The sequence below is a fragment of the Danio aesculapii genome, chromosome 17, assembly GCF_903798145.1.
Source record: "Danio aesculapii chromosome 17, fDanAes4.1, whole genome shotgun sequence".
NCBI classification, from domain to species: domain Eukaryota; kingdom Metazoa; phylum Chordata; class Actinopteri; order Cypriniformes; family Danionidae; genus Danio; species Danio aesculapii.
In genome coordinates, this window is record NC_079451.1 from 4,654,486 (window position 1) to 4,675,422 (window position 20,937).

General features: G+C 38.9%; 1 protein-coding gene across 12 annotated transcripts in view; it reads right to left on the reverse strand.

Annotated features, from left to right (window-relative positions):
• Positions 1-20,937, reverse strand: part of smoc1 (SPARC related modular calcium binding 1) — a 113,123-nt gene that overhangs the window by 51,656 nt on the left and 40,530 nt on the right. For 5 of the 12 annotated variants that reach the window (XM_056477601.1, XM_056477602.1, XM_056477599.1 and 2 more), the window contains exons 4-9: positions 14,773-14,885; positions 14,253-14,352; positions 9,833-9,883; positions 7,261-7,308; positions 2,460-2,549; positions 921-1,001 (exon numbers count right to left, since the gene is read on the reverse strand). In XM_056477601.1, the coding sequence (XP_056333576.1) occupies positions 921-1,001; positions 2,460-2,549; positions 7,261-7,308; positions 9,833-9,883; positions 14,253-14,352; positions 14,773-14,885 (483 nt within the window). The remainder of the gene's footprint in view (positions 1-920; positions 1,002-2,459; positions 2,550-7,260; positions 7,309-9,832; positions 9,884-14,252; positions 14,353-14,772; positions 14,886-20,937) is intronic. The other 7 variants (XM_056477603.1, XM_056477600.1, XM_056477598.1 and 4 more) reach the window with 7 other exon arrangements.

Consider the following 20,937-nt stretch of genomic DNA (forward strand, 5'->3'; position numbering starts at 1 on the left):
CAGACTTGGACACTGCCATGGCGATGCTTTGAAATAATTATGTGGTACTTTGTAGACAAGCCAGCAGACTTTTATGTGTTAACACAACTTGGAAATGTGTGGGTTTTAGTTCATTATTGCTCTGAGAAGGGAATGGATTGAATTGATTTTTTTTTTTTCTATTTAAAGAGGTCAAGTGCTATAAAAAAAAAACATTCTGTACGTTTTAACTCAAAAATAGTCTAAAAAGATCAGCAAAAGCTTCTACAATCTCATGGGAATTTGTAACTTTTGGTTTAGTGACTGATTCATATACATTTCTTATCTCATTAGTATGTTTTAGTATGATTTGCTCATCCCTCAATGAGTGTTAGCTTTAGGGGGCATGTTTTAGTTTAATGGATTCACAATACTCAAAATAGCAACGCGCCAACAATGCGCCATAACACACCTTTTTTTCTAGACTGCAACACCGATGAGTCCACAAAGTGGCGCAAATGGATTAGCTATTTAAACAACGTGGTGGAAAACAGGAAAATTAAGGTTGTGTTGGTCTGAAAATAGCAACACATCGTGGAAACGCATCTTGCGCCTTATTGCGCCGGGTGTATGATAGGGCCCTAGATCTGCTAGTTTCTACCTTTCATGCATCAACAATGGTAGGAACTATTATTATGGTTAGGTTATTATAAACTTATTCTTTTTGTTAATATTATTTAAGATAAAAATCAGTGCACACATGTCTTGCTTTGACATCATTCAGGGGGGATCAGACGTTAATTAGAGAGGTTATAATAAGTGGACATCAGAGAACAGCACAAAAAGTAAAAAGGTAGCTCATGACCCCTTTAAAGTTTCAATTGAAGGATGGATGAATGGATTCTCACCTGACTTCCTATTGTTAGAACTAGGGTTGGTTGAATGGATGGATGGATTCTCACCTGACTTCCTACTATTCGAACTGTTTTGTTTGTTCTCTTTGTACACCAGCTGCTTAATCCACAATGTAGGAGCAGTAATCTCTGTGGTCAAAATGAAAATAGAAAAACACAATTATTGGTCATAGCAATGTGCGCTTGTTGTGTTACTATTAGGGATGCACGATATATCGGCGGCCATATCGTTATCGGCCGATAAATGCTATTTTTAAAGTTATCGTTATCGGTCCGATGTCTAAATTAGGCAGATATCTTTAGGCAGATATCCACGCCTAGCGTATGCGTGGGCGGAACTTGTTCAGAGCCTTCCTCACATTGTTTATTCCTTCAAAGTCCATCCTTTGTTTACTGAAATGTTTATAGTTATTGGCCTATATATATATATATATATATATATATATATATATATATATATATATATATATATATATATATATATATATATCGGTTATCGGCCTCCAATTCTGAAGAGTTATCGGTTATAGATATCGGCCCAAAAATCCATATCGGTGCATCCCTAGTTACTATCACCTGATTCAAATGTTAATACTCGATTGATTGGGCATTGTCAGCTGATAGATATGGGCCAGTAGTGGCCTGCTGCGCCTACTGGTAGGCTCAAAAGGCTGTTATCGTCCATCCAAATGGATAATCAGCTATACTAAGAGAATATAGAATCTAATGTGGCAATAAGATCATAACTGTACTGCGCATTTACACAGTGGCCATATTCATCTATGTAAACACACCAAAAACAACATTAACATTATAGAAGATACTGTAAAAAGCTCATTCCCAGACACTAGACTTTTCTGACAGGATATTCGAGTGTCATCGAGTGACATAATGTTGTGGGACTACTCTACTGGAGTTATTATTATGAATTATAGATTTTACAGTTTTCATTTTAGCAATTTTTTAAAGCATGACGGTAAAACATGAACACGGTTATGAATATGAATGACCTATATATATATATATATATATATATATATATATCAGTTATCGGCCTCCAATTCTGAAAAGTTATCGGTTATAGATATCGGCCCAAAAATCCATATCGGTGCATCCCTAGTTACTATCACCTGATTTAAATGTTAATACTCGATTGAATGGGCATTATCAGCTGATAGATATGGGCCAGTAGTGGCCTTCTGCGCCTACTGGTAGGCTTAAAAGGCTGTTATCATCCATCCAAATGGATAACCGGCTATACTAATAGAGAAGACTCCAGATCCAGATCTGTTGTTACTATACTGTGGCAGTTGGGTTTAGGGTCGGGGTAGGGGTAGACGTCAATAAATTACAACTAAGGGGGAAATCTAATAAATAGTATAAATAATTCTTGTTAACTTCCAGCCGCAGCCATATGTGATCTATAGCTGATTAACCATGTGGATGGATGATAACCAGTAGGCACAGAAGGCCCCTACTGGCCCATATCTATCAGCTGATAACCACTGATAACGCCCAGAGTGATAACATTCGAATCGGCTGGTTGCTATTGTATTGCTTATTTTTTTTCAAGGTGTCCAGACTTACCCTCACCTTCTGGCACAACATGCGGCTCCATGGTCGGTGTGGGCTTGGAACCATCATCTGGATTGAGGGTGAGAAAGAAACGGAAAGAGACTACCATTATTGAGGTTAATACAATCTACTCTCCACAACTGTTGAATGATTGGGATTTGCACATGGCCCGGCCAATAGCACAGAAATCAAAGTGGGTGAGGGATAGAGGGTACAAAGTGGGAAAAGAAAAGTGAGAAAACACAGATATATAACAGTGTTCAACCACTCAGCATCACATGCACACACACACATACATACAGTATAAGCTTTCAAAGGCGTACTGTTTAGACTGTGATTCAACTGCTTATAATAAGGCAATTAGTGCCCAAATTGTCATGATTATTTGAAAATGTTAAACATCCTACAGTACTTACCCATTTATGTTCTATTGCATTCTGGCTGATTTCCTTGTGCTCACATCATAGTAGGCTCTGGCAGTGGACGGGCCAAAACCACAGTGCTAATGGCACAATGAGGTGGCAACAAAAACCAATTCAAAGAATATCAGCAACTTGCTAAACTGAATTACATGAGATTACGATAAACAAAATCTGAAAGGGAAGGATTTTTATGTAGATGACAAACTGGCCACATTTGAATACTTATATAAAACTTTTGGTCTCTCAAAAATCACATATTTTTTTCGTTATTTACAGGTGCGTCATTTTATCAAACACAATTTTCCTCAGAATTAGGATTGGCCCTTCCTCGAACTATTTATGTACCCCTACCCCTTCCCCTTGGCCCTTAAAACCGAGTGTGAAAGGGAAGGGCTTCAAAATTAACCCCTAAGAATTGGGACAGCACTACAGCACCTGCACACATCATCATATGTCATCGCGACCTCTTGCTTCATATGAGATCAGTTATTCCAGTTGCTTTATTGTTTGATATTTATCTTCAAGAAATCACTGAAGGCATATATTATGTTATCATGACGATCTAATGTGGCGATAAGATCATAACTGTACTGCGCATTTACACAGTGAGCATATTCATCTATGTAAACACACCAAAAACAACATTAACATTATAGCAGACACTTTAAAAAGCTCATTCCCAGACACTAGACTTTTCTGACAGGGTATTCGAGTGTCATCGAGTGTCAGAATATTGTGGGACTGCTGTACAGGAGTTATTATTATGGATTATAGATCGCGAAATTTTGCGGTTTTTATTTTAGCGTTTTTTTTTTTTTAAGCATAACTGTGAAACACGAACGCGGTTATGAATATATTAAAACATGTGCTTGTTTGTTGTAAAAAATCGTAATAATGACAAAAAATACTAATTTGTGGATCTCCTTACTTCCGGGTGCAGCTATCCTGCCGTTGTGGCTGGTGTGTTCTGGGAAATTTTCTTACCCCTTGGTTTCGAGTGTTGTCCTGAAAAATCTTCGTTCGAATGGGTATCTACCCCTACCCCTTAGCCCTACACCTTTAAGCTAAAGAGAATTGGGACACCCCTACCCCTTCACGGGAACGCACAAAACAAGGGGTAGGGGGAAGGGCTAAGGGGTAGAATTGGGATTGGGCCTTAAGGTACCGGCCAAGTAATCTCAGCCTCAGACGTCATACCAAGCACTGCTCCCAGACTCATGGCTAAATGTGATGTGCATGGAACACTTTTCTGGAAACAATTCAGCAGATTTGAAGTCATCCTCTGCTTCAAATATAGATTATTTCTGGCAGTCAAACGTGCACCTATATTAACCAGTCCAACAAGTCTGATTGAAAAAAAAAAAGCTGTGACGTTTACATTGATGACAGTGCTCATTAATAGAGATATATTTAATGCAGGATTCATTCTAGAGTTTAGCTTGAGCACTTAAAGAGGATCTAAAACAAAAATCTCAACTAGTAATCCAACTAATTACTGATTGTTCGTGATCACTTTTTAGGGCTTCCCCAAAGATCCAATTTTGATAGTTTGCCCAACACATCAAATGAAAGAATATGTACTGACAAAGCAGTTTGCCATTTAGTCTCATGTTGAGTTATCCAGAACTGCTTGTTAGAATTAAAGAATGGCAAGAAATTCTTAAAACAGATGTGTCGTGTTGGCATGGTTGTTGTCAAAGTGCTCCACATTGTACACTACCGACAAAAGTCTTGTCACCTATCCATGTTTTAGAAACTGGCTTATATAGAAGTGGCTTATATAAAAAGCAAAGGCCTCTAGATTACACTTATTTTACCTAAATAAAATATGATCATGCCTTGATTTTTAATGATTTAATTAGCACAGTAAGACCTGACTTTGCTAAGACAAAAGTCTTGTCACTTAACAGAAATAATGTCCAGTGTAGAATATGAAGTCATGGCGCAGTGGAAAAATAATTAATATGATGTATGACTCCCATGAGCTTGTAGGACTGCATCCATACATCTCTGCAATGACTCAAATAACTTATTAATAAAGTCATCTAGAATGGTAAAGAAAGCGTTCTTGCAGAGTCTTTGGATTCATCTTCAATGCCTCCTCCTTTATCTTACCCCTTAATAATGTTAAGTAAAAAATAAATAAATAAAAAAAAATAAATAATAATAAATAAATTGTCTGAGAGGCAGAGGCGATATTAGGATTTTCATTTTAGGGGGGGCTCAATAGTAGTAATTTAATTGTAATACACTTAAAATGTTTGTTTAATATGGGTTGTATACTAGTATTCCACTATATTACATAGAGGCATAGCCATTTGAGTTCTGAGTAAGCCAGATAGGCTCAACCCACCTGTTTACTGTAGTAAAAACCACTTTCTATATTCAAGTGCATTTTTTGTTTCCTTGTAGTAAATAAATAAACTGCCACTTTTCTAATTAAATGACATGCATATAAATATATATTTTTAAACTTTCAAAATATACAGGCTAATTCACATATTTCACGATCTGAATGATAATAATAGATAAGAAGTATTTTTTAATACTAGACAACACTTGATGTTTCTATCTCTGTCAGTGACACTGAGCTTCTTTCACTGTGTTTAATCTTTTCTGTGCAAGACTGTGTGGTATAGTTATTGCCACACGAACTGTAAAGTGTTTAATATTGGTAGTTGATTTTGAAACAAATATAGCGAAATGTTCGTTAAGAGTTATTTTCGCTAGAAGAAACATTTGTGCTGATGAGGAGAATGCAGAGAAAACCCGACTGCTCCTGACATTGGGATACAGGGGATACAAGGTTATCTATGTCAAAGAACTGCAAATAAGCAGATATTATAACAATTTATCAATAAACACACACCTCATTCTCTTGCTGCCTACGGCTGTGGTTTGCTGATGAAATGAAAAACAAAAGACGAGGAGGAGGAAAATTCTGCCACCGTTTTCGTATCAAATTTAAAGGGGACTGAGGCGATAATTTAGTGTACAGTTTGAGAGCTAATAGCATAAGTTTTAGCAGGGCTGAGTAGAAATATAGGGGGGATACATCCCCCCTAAAATAGGCCTAGCAACGCCCATGGTCTACACTGTATGTGGATTCCAATAGGTCTTCTGCAGTATTTGTGATGATTGGGATGCAGTTCAACAGATTAATTTTCGCAAATATCCAACCTCTGCCACTTTTCCAAATCATCAACTACAAGTCAAGTTATTATTAGCTTCTCTTACAACTGGGATCGATGACAAGACTTTTGTCAGGTAGTGTAGATGTGTGAGTAAAAGCATCAAATTTAATTTTTGTTTGTTTTGAGGATACCTTGAGTAAACACTGTATTATTGTGTGCAACGTTCACTGCTTAAATGCTTCAACCCTTCATGTCAACAAACATGCAGGTATGTATATCTTGAAACGTTTACATTTTTAATGGCGGCCGCTTGAAATCAGTCTATTGGGCTGAGCGCAACAGAACTCTCATACAGTGGCACAAACCCACAGTCCACCTGCTGGTGACATTAACATCTGTTGCACACACACTTTGTCTTCACTGTGCAGAAGAGGTAAAACGAGATCTGTAAAAACAGGGGCAAACTCCATCCCGAAAACACAACCACAGTGCTACAAACCTAACCGCGCTCTCAAACCCCTATACACCACCCTCGGGGCCTGTAAATGACAATCTGGCTTTCCTGAGTTAGGGCCCTAAAAGTAGGTGCCTGCCATTGCTGCTGTTAACATCTATATTAGCTGTTTGAGATTTCACTGCTGTAACAGAGACCGGTGGGGCTACGGCGGAGCTCAGCCTTTGATGTGCGCTAAGTTCTTACACTGGCTGTTAAACGGGACAACTGGAATAGGTTTTCATCCTTTACGGTCCTCAGAGAAATTTAAGCCTGAAGTAAACCTGGACAGAAAGTCGAATCATGCCAATGAACATGTCAGGACAAATCTGAAGCAAAAGCTGCTGTCTGTTTGAATGCCTTGAAACATTACAATCTTACACAATTCCTTCATTTCCTTTTCGGCTTAGTCCCTTTATTAATCTAGGGTCACTACAGCGGTATGAACCGCCAACTTATTCAGCATAAGTTTTATGCAGCAAACGCCCTTCCAGTCGCAACCCATCACTGAGAAACATCCATACATACACACACTACGGACAATTTACCCATGCGAACAAGGGGAGAACATGCAAACTCCACACAGAAATGCCAACTGACCCAGCCAGGGCTCGAACCAGCGACTTTCTTGCTGTGAGGCAACATCAGAGATGAGTCAAAATGTAACGACAGCGTAGTTTTCCATTCGTTGGATTTGATTGTTTTCAATATCACTCATACACATACACACACACACACTCATATTTCTGCAAAATTCAACTCACCTTTTTTGCCAGAGCTAGGAGGTCCTGGTGGCTTATCGGTTACTGACCCTTTAAAGAGAGAGCACAATGTTTACTCAGCTTTTGCAACACACTACGGTAACCGTTTTACTTCATGAGGACGGGTGAAAATGCATACAACTTGCAGTTAACACAGCATGCACTTTGGAAAAGCCAGATATACAGATATATTTATAGGCAAAATGTAAGTGACACTGTAATAACTTGTACAGTTGACGTCAAAATGATTAGTCCTCGTTTCAAATTGTTATTTTTTAATTATTATTTCCTAATTAAAGTTTAACAGAGTGAGGACATGTTTTTTTTTCTTCTTGGGAAAGTCTTTTTTTTTTTTTTGACTGGAATAAAAGCAGCTTTTATAGAAAATGTAAGAATCACTCAAGTCCTTGTTGACTTGATATATAGTCATAGGCGTTGCTAAGCCTTTCTACTCAGCCCCCCTAAAACTTTTGCTATTAGCTCATAAACTACACTAAATTATCGCCTCAGTCCCCTTTAAATTTGATATGAAAACGGCAGCAGATTCAGCTACTTCCCGTCTTTTGTTTTTCATTTGATCAGCAAACCACAGCCGTGGGCAGCAAGAGAATGAGGTGTGTGTTTATCGATAAATTGTTATAATTTCTGCTTATTTGCAGTTCTTTGACATAGATAACCTTGTATCCCCTGTATCCCAATGTCAGGAGCAGTCGGGTTTTCTCGGCGTTCTCCTCATCAGCTCAAATGTTTCCTCTAGCAAAAATAACTCTTAATGAACATTTCGCTACTGTATATTTATTTCAAAATCAACTACCAATATTAAACACTTTACAGTTCGTGTGGCAATAACTATACCATACAATCTTGTATATATATATATATTTATATATATATATATATATATATATATATATATATATATATATATATATATATATATATATATATATATATATATATATATATATATATATATATATATATATATATAAAATTTTACCTAATAAGGAGCTGAGCCCCCCTAAAATGAATATCTTAAAATCGCCCCTGCCTTTAGTAAACATAATAACCTGCACTTTAAGCTGAATACTAGTGTCTTGCGAAATAAGTAGAGGCATATTATGTACTGTAATCATGGCAAAGAACAAATAAATTAGTTATTTAAAATTAGATATTAAAACTATTATGTTTAAAATGTGTTAAAAAATCTTTTAAGCAGCAATTGGGAAATCTTGCTAAAAAAATCTAATTTCACAGGAGGGTTAATAATTTTGACTTCAACTGTATAAAGGAAAACAGGGGAGTCAGATTGAAAACAAATTAAAAGCCCACCCAAAAGTTAACCCTTACCATCAGACTACTCAGAAAGCACATTTTCACTGCTGAACACAACACAATCTCACAGCAATTTGTAACATTATGATTTAGTGGTTAATTCCTATGAATTTGAATGATCTCACTCATATATTTTGGTATGATTTGCTCATCTCCCAATGGCGGTTGGTTTTCGGGGTGGGATGCATGCCTCCTTTTAAAATTCATACATTTGTTAGCCCTGATAGCCTAGTCTTCATTGCAACATGCAATTTACGAGATCGAGTCTTTCCCAATCCCTCACACACTTTCTTTAACTTCATTTTCTTTACTCTCCTATAATAAAATTCTATATTAAAAAATATACACTTTACAGTTTCACACAAATGAAATCATATGAATTTGCACAAATTAGAAAACTGTATGACATAAAATAGTTACATTTGCTTTTGAGATCAGGCTGGAGTTGTTATTATTGGACTTTAATGCTTTTTATTATTTTATTATTATTATTATTAGATTATTTTTGTAATGTAAATCCCCATATCACTGCAGGCGTCAGGTGCATTTATTCACAGTACATACATATGAATACAACTGCAAACTCCACACAGAAATGCCAACTGACCCAGCCGGGACTCGAACCAGCGACCTTCTTGGTGTGAGGCAACAGCGCTAACCACTGAGCCACTGTGCCACCCCATTATTATTATTATTATTATTATTATTATTATTATTATTATTATTATTATTATTATTATTATTATTATTATTATTATTATTATTATTATTATTATTCCTTCTCAGTTCTAATGCACCAGATTATAATCAGTTAACAGTCTGCGTGAAATGGTGGTCTCTGTGAATGTTAAGTATGCTGATGTGCTTTCACCTAAAGAATAACAACGTGCGCTAGCAAACTAAACATTGTAAATTTAGATTTCACACTGACTTTAAATTTTGAATGGCACACCTATGAATGGCTTCTGCGAGTTAAGCTCCTATATAAACATCAGTGTATGTACAGTATATTTTAATGGCTTTTTTTCTCTCCGATTAGCATGGAAACAACATTCTGCAACAAGATCTTTAGGGCTTGAGACACACGAGAAACAATCAGCAATCACATTGATCCAAGAACGTGCAAAAGCTCAGGATTAAAGGCATGCATAAATTCAAGATTAGACAGTCAAACCAATTAAAACACATGGAGAGAAAGAGAACTTTAAACAAAAGGGCTATTTGGAATGAAATTTACTACCTGACAATCCACTTGTCCCAGCATGAGTTCCCATAAATTCACGGAAGTTTCCTGCAAACGTGTGCAAGACATTTCACTTAAGGGGTGATTCATGGGATTCACTCATTTCTGGGACAGGACTGGTCCATCTTTTGAACATTCATGAAATTGAGCCAAGGATGTGTGAGGAAGTGATGTTATGGCCAGACATCACTGCTTGAAACCTCAATGTAAATCTTTTTACAATCGAAAGTAACAGTTATGAAATGACCGTATGCCCGACAACAAGCAGCAGGAAGGCAAGCTAAGATTGTACTTGTTCACTTTTTGTTATTCAAATGATAAAAGCTTAGGGCGTTGTATTCAGTATTGAAGGCTAAATTTCTGCTAAGTATGCAGTTTACATAATATTTGGATTTTAAAAAGCTGTGAAATGGTTAATCAAATAACATTAACATTTTAAACAGTATATTCCCATTCATTCATACAGTTTCAAAAGTTCACACTTAGCTGATGATTGATAATAAAGCTTGTCTGGCATGCTTTCCAGGGAGAGAGCCCTGAGCTCAGAATATCCTTGAGCCTGGGGCTCCCTCCCGTTTTAAGGGCAAGAGGGGAGTCTGAGCTCAGGTAGGTCTTGAGAACTCCCCTGCTTGTGAACGTGCTGAGATATAGCTGGCTATTGCTGTGTTCACACCAGACACGGAAGAAGCATCAAGCGCGAGTGATTTACATGTTAAGTCAATGTAAAGACGCGAATATACATCCTGCGGCGCGATATGCGCGAATGAGGCGATTGAAGCGGAGCGAGTTGAGCGTTTTGCTCGATTGACGCGACTGAAGTGCTTATCGTGGGGTTCGCTCAAATCGCTCAAGTTGAATAATCTGAACTTCAGCGAACATTCGCGCCACGTTAATCGATCAGGAGCTTTTTCTTGTAGGAAGCGTGCTTATAACGTAGCGCCTGTTGTTGGTGTGCTGGGGGAAGTCCTCCTGCCGACAGCGGACAACAGTTGATCAAACTGGGCTCTGCTCATTTGGAAGCACAGCTGAAAGCTTCCATCATCCAGGTTAAGTTTCTGGAGGAGTTTATTAACTCACAGGGATGGGTGCACCTCTGGATAGATTTAGCGGACATGGCTCCAAACGAATCGAAGCTGTTTTTTCAGCATATAAACACAGCTATTCTCTCAATTAAATCCATGTTAGCCATTTAGCAAACAAAGCTACAGTCACTGGGCAAACAGAAGCCCTGCCCATGATGTGAATCTGCATCTATTGCTCAGTGAGTTTAACGTGCGAATGAAGCGGATTGGAAGCGTGAATGAAACGATTAAACTCAAAATGTTCACGTGTCTATTTACGAGCAAATATTGTGATTTATCCGCGTGTGCCGTGTCTGGTGTGAACACAGCATCAGAGTTTGTCTTAAGATGCTCCTTTGGAAGGGTCAATTTACTTATGGTGTATGTCTTTGAACGGTAGGAGGAAACCAGGAAACCCCGGGAAAACCCACGCGAGCACGGGGAGAACATGCAAACTCCACACTGAAACGCCGACTGGCTTGGTGAGGGGTCGAACCGGTGGCATTCTTGCTGTTGGGGCAACAGTGCTTGTCACTGGGCTGCTGTGCCGCTCTATCAGAAGAAGGGGAGGAGTAGGGGTGGAAGGTGGGAGTCTTCAAGGCAAAGATGACTGAAGTGGAAAGCTCTGGTTGTTTATAGTGAGCCAGTATTCATCTGATTGGTGCAGTATACAAAGCTGATGCAGTACCAGCCATGTTCAATCATAAGCACATGAACCTCTCGAAATGAGTTTATATATAAACCGCACTTGTCATATTCAACAGTCTGCAAGTGTTTTCCAGTTATTACTCATGAAATATGAAAAAACCCTATGATAAATAAAACGTTTTCCATATCCACATTCAGGTTACATCAATAATAAAACCAGATAAATTTAAAAGTGGTGTTTTTGTCTAAACACTCCATGTCCACACTATCATTTTCAATGCTTTGTGTCATCCACACTAAAACACTTTTGTTCATGTACTGCACATACACACAGATGTAAGACATTATTACCAGCATTATATCTGCCTGCGATTTATTTACTTTATGTCTCTTTGAAAGTCATGACAAAACGTTGCAACTGTCTTCTGCTTCCACTGCATAAAGTGCATCAGGAAAGTATTCATAGCGCTTCACTTTTTCCACATATTTTTTATGCTACAGCCTTATTCAAAAATTTATTACATTTATTTATTTCCTCAAAATTCTACACACAATACCCCATAATGATAATGTGATAAAAGATTTTTCAAAATTGTTGCAAACATTTTAAAAATAAAACAGCTGAAAAACCACATGTACATAAGTATTCACAGCCTTTTGCCGTGAAGCTCTAAATTGAGCTCAGGTGCATTCTGTTTCCACTGATCATTCTTGAGATGTTTCAGCAGCTTAATTGGAGTTGACCTGTGGTAAATTCAGTTGATTGGACATGATTTGAAAAGGCATACACCTGTCTATATAAGGGCCCAGGGTTGACAGTGCATGTCATAGGACAACCATCTGGGCAGCAATCCACCAATCAGGCCTGTGTGGTAGAGTGGCCAGATGGAAGTCACTCCCCGCCTGGAATTTGCCAAAAGGCATCTGAAGGACTCTCAGACCATAAGAAATAAAATTCTCTCTTGGAGTGAATGCCAGGCATTATGTTTGGAGAAAACCAGGCACCGATTGTCACCAGGCTAATACCATCCCTACAGTGAATCATGGTGGTGGCAGCATCATGCAGTGGGGATGTTTTTCAGCAGCAAGAACTGGAAGACTAGTCCGGATAGAGGGAAAGATGAATGCAACAATGTACAGAGACATCCTGAATGAAAACCTGCTTCAGAGTGCTCTTGACCTCAGACCGGGGCGACAGTTCATCTTCCAGCAGGACAATGACCCAAAGCACACCTCCAAATTATCAATGGAGTGGCTTCACAACAACTCTGTGAATGTCCTTGAGTGGCCCAGCCACAGCCCAGACCTAAATCCTATTGAACATCTCTGGAGAGACCTGAAAATGGCTGTGCACCGTCACTTCCCATCCAACCTGATAGAGCTTGAGAGGTACTGCAAAGATTAATAGGCAAAATTCCCAAAGACATGTGTGCCAAGCTTGTGGCATCATATTCAAAAAGACTTGAGGCTGTAATTGCTGCCAAAGGTGCATCAACAAAGTATTGAGCAAAGGCTGTGAATACTGATGTACATGTGATTTTTCAGCTTTTTATTTTTAATACATTTCTAATAAAAATCTTTTTTTCACATTGTCATTATTGGGTATTGTGTGTAGAATTTTGAGGAACTTAACGCATTTTAATAAGGCTGTAACATAAAAGATGAATACTATGAATACTTTTCGAATGCACTGTATGTCAAGTTGTCATAAATACATCTCAAACAATGTCACCTTTGCATTAAAAATGACAGAGCCATTGACATTTAATGGCAGTTATCATAAGCATGCATAAAATCTCATTTACATTAGTATCATGATAATAAATGTTTCATGACAGTCTTAAAGTGAGGTGTTACCTTTAAATTTAGTCAGTACATGTACAACTATAAACAATTATTTAAATTGAACAGATAAATATCCTAAAATGTTTGACAGGTGTTTCTACAATTTGCTACTATTAAACTAAACTAACAATGGCTGAGGGGGCAAACAGAAAGCTCTGACAATTGTAGCATCAAGGTTAGGTAAGCATGATACGACATGTAATCATGCAGTCTCAAGACACACACACACACACACACACACACACACACACACACTAGAATGACTAGAACCAGGTGCTCCAATCATAATCCTAATCCAGTTCTGGCGGGAGACAGTGGTGTTATTTCTAACATAACAATCAGGGCCATTAGAGCAAAATGTTCCCATTCATTTACAAAGAGAAACCCTCCACTGAAGGCAGAAGGAGAAAGCAACGATGGAGAAGAAGGGAAAAAAATATGATGGAGAATGAAACAGATGTAGGCAGAGATTGATCGAGTGAGACTTTGGAAAGTCACAGTAAGAGAGAAAAGCAGAGCTGTAGAAAATGGTAAAGCAGAGGGGAGAAAAATGGATGAACTTTCAGAGTCAGAGCGAGTCCTCCAGGATATTATCCATCACCTCTTGGTTCCATGCACAAACACAGTAGAAGTAAACTAAACAGAGCGGTGGCTAGAGTTTAACATCACGCTGACTCCATCAAAACAAAGAGCACGATTTAAATCAAACAAAGTCTAATGGCTTTGAAAGTGATGGACTACAGGCACGACTGCTTGACCGAGGCACCTGATGGTTTTAGTGGCTCTGCGTTTCAGTGCGACCTAAACACAAAGCGATAATCCAAGCAAACAGTCTAGAGATACCATCTGGATGCATACAGTACCTGAACACACTGGCGTTTTGTTCTGGACAGAAGAGCCGCTGACTGGCTTGCCATCTGTCGTCACGCACCAGCAGTATCCTGTGAGGGTGTGACACTGGACCTGGAGGAGACACAGACGGATGGAGGTGAGAGGAAATTCCAGTAAGCGCTCTTGTATCTCCTGGACGACCCGTGCGAAACGTCCTGGCGCTTGTGCTTTGGGAATACAATTATTCCGAGTGAAAAATGACCCTCATAAACGATGAGGCATTAAAAGCTTAGGCGGACTGGATGATCGCTGCTTAACAAAGTAAAGCTCAGGTGAAGTAGAGGCTGCGAGTCTATAAATGCGATTTAATGTACACTTTCCATTCCAAATCCCTGTGCGGAAGTGCTGATGAGAAACACAGGCAAGTGCAATTTTTTTGGAGTCCTATCAAGCTTGTTGGAAGGCTAATTTGTCCACTAGGTGGGTTTGCTTTAGGATTCGTTGATGTCAGGAGCAACACATAAAGCACAGCCATCCTGATCTCTGACAGACCTGAGCAAATGTGCCATCGTCGTTGCATTCTGGGATGAAAATGGATTCCTGTGGCTTCTTGGCCTGTTCCAGAGCCTGAATCCTCTCGGTCCGGCATTTCGTCTGACCTGCTTCTGCAACACAGTTAGACATATATCTAATAAGTCACTTGGCATAAAATTTGTGCTTTTATGAGTGTGAAGTAACTTACCAATACTTTCACCACAATAGTCCATGCTATTTCGAACGTATGATCACTGATTAATCAAGTATTTAAAAAAAAAAGCTGTATGTAATGTGCAAATGCATGCCTCATTGAGCAAATGTATATTTGAAAATGTCAGATGCAAAAGCCGCTTAACGACACTTCCGCCCAAAATGAGATAATGACATTGATTAAATGCTTCAGGCACGTAATACACCAACAACAAACATATTAGCTTCAAATCATCCAAATTCGTCGGCACATTCAGAAATAACAGTTTGTTGGCAAAAGCTGCTAAACGCCACTTGCCTTTGACAGCAAAAGCCGATATGTCCCGAGAACCAATCAGAAGCCGTGAATCGAATCATACGTTTACAATGTAGCAGCGTGCTGATTTTCTGCTTTTCCCTAGTATATCACAGCGGAATGAACCGCCACTTACTTGACATTTTTTTATTTTAGGTGGTTTGTGTAATGTGTTTTAAGTTTGGTCAAATAATTTCTAATAGCATCTTTAGTGATTTTTCAACTAATATCACTGACTTGTCCCAATAGGTGGATTTAGAGGTTTTTGCAAAAAAAGTACAAGTGGATTTAGCTGGTTTTGACGCAAAAGAAAATCTACCTTGTTAAAAACCAAAGAATTGTCTAAAGTGACATTTTTGAAAAAATTTTAATAAAATTTGCTTTTCAATTCAATTCAATTCAATTCACCTTTATTTGTATAGCGCTTATACAATGTAGATTGTGTCAAAGCAGCTTCACATAAAAGGTCACAGTAAATAGGAACAGTGTAGTTCAATTTGTAGTGTTTAAGTTCAGTTCAGTTAAGCTCAGTTCAGTGTGGTTTAATAATCACTACTGAGAGTCCAAATATTGAAGGGCAAATCCAACGATGCGCAGCTCTACAGATCCCGAACCATGCAAGCCAGTGGCGACAGCGGAGAGGGAAAAAAACTTCACTAATGGCGGAAGTGAAGAAAAAAAACCTTGAGAGAAACCAGGCTCAGTTGGGCACGATCATTTTAATTTCTCCGCTGGCCAAACGTCTTGTGCAGAGCTGCAGTCTCAGTGGCGGAGGCTGGAAGCTGGCCTCAGCGAAGACTCGTCTGTCTCTGGAGCATCACAGAAATCAGTCTCATGTTCTCCACTCCTCCATGACCATCACAGTAGCTGCTCAGGATACGGCCAGGTCCAGGATATGGAAACCTTGGGATCATCTCGCCGTTGGTCTTGGATCGAATCAGTGACTCTGCATAGTCTGAGGGCCTCGGGAAGAGTATCCCCAGGTGGAAATGGAGAATAAAGAAAATAATTAGCGTAGCTGCTGTTCATAGTGTATATAAACAAGATGCAGAACCTGTGTGGAAGCCCCCTAAGTGGTGCACTGAGTGTATGCTTTACTGAACAGATAGGTCTTTAATCTAGTTTTGAATTGGGAGAGTGTGTCTGAGCCTCGGACGTTATCAGGAAGGCTATTCCAAAGTTTAGGAGCTATAAATGAGAAGGCTCAACCTCCTTTACTCGACTTTGCTATTCTAGGTACTACCAGAAGCCCTGAGTTTTCAGACCTTAAAGAGCGAGTTGGATTGTAGCGAGACAGAAGATTGGTTAGATAAACAGGAGCTAGATTATTTAAAGCTTTATATGTAAGAAGCAATATTTTAAATTCAATACGAAACTTAACAGGCAGCCAGTGTAAGGAAGATAAAATTGGGGTGATATGATCAAATTTTCTAGACCTTGTAAGAACTCTGGCAGCTGCATTTTGTACTAATTGAAGTTTGTTAATAGAGGATGCTGGGCAGCCAGCAAACAGTGCATTACAGTAGTCCAGCCTAGAAGTCATAAAAGCATGGACTAGCTTTTCTGCATCTGAGATGGATAGAATACTTCGTAACTTAGCGATATTTCTCAGATGAAAGAAAGTAGTTTTTGTGACATGGGATATATGATTTTTAAAAGTTAAATTGCTGTCTAATATGACTAATATGAATTTGCTAGCTAATAACCTTATCATTACATATAAAATTAAACTTCTAAACCTAATTATAGGACCCGGATAGAAAATGCTCATTTACAGGAAAAGAGGTTTGATGGATTTAGAGGGTTTTGCATCTGAATTCTTCATATTTAGATTAACATACAGATCAGAGTTATTTAAAGAGCTACTAATACTAATTTCCGTTATCATTTATCAAGATTTTATTAGTGTTCATTTGTTTTCTAGGTTTAAAAATTACTGTTGTATTTTAAAAATCACTTGATGTTTCCATTAGCAAGACTATTTCTGGATATCTGTGGATTACCGGAAAAGCCATGTCATTAAACAGCCATCTGAAGAAATCCCATCACTTGCGGTAAGAAACGCATCACAAAGATTCTTAATCTTGAAGCATCATCTAGGTAAGGAAAATGTGAGGTTTGAAATTGCAAATCTGAGTGTCATGCTCTAGTATGTAAGCACTAGGTCACTTTGTATGAATACAGAGAGTATTCAGTCATCCTAGTCAAATAAACACCACTTACAATTTGGACCTTAGTGCTGGACTGAACCCAAGGAATGACAAGGCTTGAACACTACGCTATGCTATGACAGAAGACATTTTTTTTCACACTTTTAGGCAGTTCACATCTTTGCATTTTCAAATGAAGACATGAACTCAGACATATAGTATGTATGAATAACAAGCACAAGAAAAGTGCAAAGCCTGCGAGCAGATGCTGTAAAATCATTCATAATGCAGAAATGAGAAACAGCTGTTGTATCTGTATAGCCTGTGACAGATGGACTGGGACTGACAGGTAATCTGCAATTTGCCCTTGAGAACATAAGAATCAATCTTACAGAAATATAAAAAACTGCCAAACCTTAGAGTCTAGAATATAAAGACACAGGCCTACAGATATACCAACCCAAGCTTATTCCGAAAACATTCCCGAGGACGTTTCTGGAGGCCGTGAAACACGTCCCGGGAGGTGTGTATTTTTGCAGTTTTTGGTTTTCGCGAATCCGCGAGAGGCCACTGTGTGTGCTTTTTTTGGCTTCTCGGACGTCTCCCGCGAGTGCCGTTCGCGCCCGCGCTGTTCTTGCGTGAACCCGCCAGAGACCGCTGTCGAACAAACGTCTGTCTGTCCGACTGGCTGAATGATTGAACCCTCCTTCCCCGAACCCAATCGATTTTACAGATTGACCCGCCCGCCCCAAACCCAACCAACGATTTACAAAAGCCGTCCAGAAAAAGAAAAGCCCTTGTCCGATTTTTCGGATTTTACCACATTGTCACCCTGTTATGAACCTCTTTGCTTTATTTCTTGGATTCTGTTTTAGTCTTACCTGATTTCTGGAACCGCTCTTCCCTGGACTCGAACCCGCTCGTCGTCGTTGTGGTCAGCTCCTCTCTTGTGTCTCGTGTCCGCCGACGAACAGAACGAGCTAACCGGACAAACTGGTTGCGGCGGGAAAGCCCTTCACACGAAGGTAAGCGGTCAGCCGGCGAGCGCTAAAAGGAACGGCGCCATACCGCCCCGCAGCGTTCACTTAAATAACGAAATGCAGCCATATGTACCTCTGGCTACATAATTCGCGGTTTCCAGAAACGTCCTCAGGACTACGTTTTCAGAATGAGCCTGGGTTGAGATATACATATTAGTCAGAGAAAAATTAGGCTAGGTTCAATTTCATTTAATTTCATTTAATTACCCATTTATCCACAAGATAAATGCAATTGTTTAACATATACTATTAAAGGGCACCTATGATGAAAATCATCTTTTGTAAGCTGTTTGGACAGAACTGTGTGTAGGTATAGTGTGCCCACAGTAATATTGGGGTGATATAAACACAATAAGTCTAAATAGGGTAAAATAGGATCCAAATCCCTCCCATTTTGAGGCCGACCGGAGAGGGGTCTGGCTGCAGACTTGGTGAAGTGCAATCTGAGCTGAATGCAATGCTTTTTAATGGGCTCATCTAACCCCACCCCTAACCCTACCCGTCACAGTGATGTCACTAGCTCCATTGAGTGCATTGTGTCTGACGTTGCATCGCTGAGAGATGCAATCTCAGCTTGCATCATAAAGGCTGCATTCAGATACTATTGGCCGCCCGCAACTTGACGTAGGAGTGTGGTTTTCCTGCCCACCGAATTGATTGACAGCTGCGTATTAACATGTCTTAGTAGTACCGCATATAATCATATAGACAGGACGTGCACAAAGCAACCGCCAATAAAAGATCTGTTCAGCTCTCTGTGATCATCAGTCATCATCAAATGTGATCAAGAGTTTTAAAGTTAAAAATGTTTTTAAAATGCATTTTTGTAATGAATTACAGCAATTTACTTCAGCTTTACTTCATCAGCACAGCCGCGTGTCAGAACAATTATAAAAGAAGACGCTTCAATCCCAGTTTGTGGACGTTAAATCAGGTTTATTTTCTACATTAACATAACATATTTCCATACAGCAGTGGATATTAACGTGCATCCTGTCACATTTGGGCGCAAAAACAGTGCAAAGCTAAACGCGCACGCTGTCTGTGTGTCCGCTGTGTGTGTGCGTGACTTTTGTGACGACATGGCGTGTGACAAATGCATCCAATAATCATTAGTTAAGTTCTTACTGTAGTATTTCTCACAAACGTTACGTGAGATCTGCTTCCTTCATGTGTGTCTGTTGTCTGAGGCCGAGGGCGGAGATTGTGGCGCACTCTGACAGGCACGTCTAACGGTGGGTGGGGAGAACTAGCATTAAAGGCACAGTACACAAAAACAGCAACAAGCTGTTTAAAGCTAAAAATCACAAACTTCTGAAAGGTCTAATAAATAATCTGATGGATGTTTTGAGCTGAAACTTTACAGACACTTTCTGGAGACACAAAAGACTCATATTAAATCTGGAAAAAGTGGTAAACTAGGTGCCCTTTAATACATTTTACATTGTCTTATTATGTATATGGTCAGAATAAGTATGTTGTGTAAATTTTTCATGTTATTCTAAATAAGCAGACTGATATCACGAGAATTTTATATTTTGTCAATTTAGTGGCTAATTCTTACAAATTCGTACGAGTTCAGTCATACGAAATTGTACGATTTCAAAAATAAGGCGTGGCACCTAACACCACCCCTAAACCCAACCGTCAATGGGGATGAGCAAATTGTATCGAATTAGATCCTACGAATTGATACAAATTAGCCACTAAATCAAAAAGTTACGAATTGCCGTGAGACTGTGTTGAAATAACTATGGGACATTTCATTCCTACATTTTCCTTCAGCTTTGTTTCTATTTTAGAGGTCGCCACAGCAGAATGAATGAGCAGCTGATGTCCTTCCAGCTGCAACCCACCACTGGGAAACACCCATACACACTCGCTCACACACACTCATACACTAGAGTCAATTTAGTTTATTCAGTTCACCTATAACGCATGTCTTTGGACTGTAAGGGAAACCGAAGCACCCAGAGGAAATCCACATGAACTAGGGGAGAACATGCAAACTCCACATAGAAATGCCAACTGACTGAGCCGAGATCTGAACTAGCAACCTTCTTGCTGTGAGGCGAGAAACTGTGCCACCCCTTGGCACATTGTACCCACAATCATTTTTTTTAAGTTGATAGTTTATCTTACTTTAAATTGGAGTTCAGACTTGACTATCGAAAGTTTTTGCTTGTTTATTTATTTATTTAGCTTACCCAATTTTATTTATTTCCATAAATTTGATACTCCAGAATAATAACACATGCTGTGTTTATAGCCCAAAAATGTGAATGTTAAGTTGATGTGGACACAAACATTTGACTGCAGTATTCGACTGATGACAAAATCCGCAATATTATTTGCTAATCTACGGATATAACTATACACTGATTATTACAATTCACAAAAACAGTGTATACTGTATTTCCTAAAAACTATAAACTGATGATGTAGGCCGACCTTATCTTAAAACAAATAAATCTGTCTTTGAGTA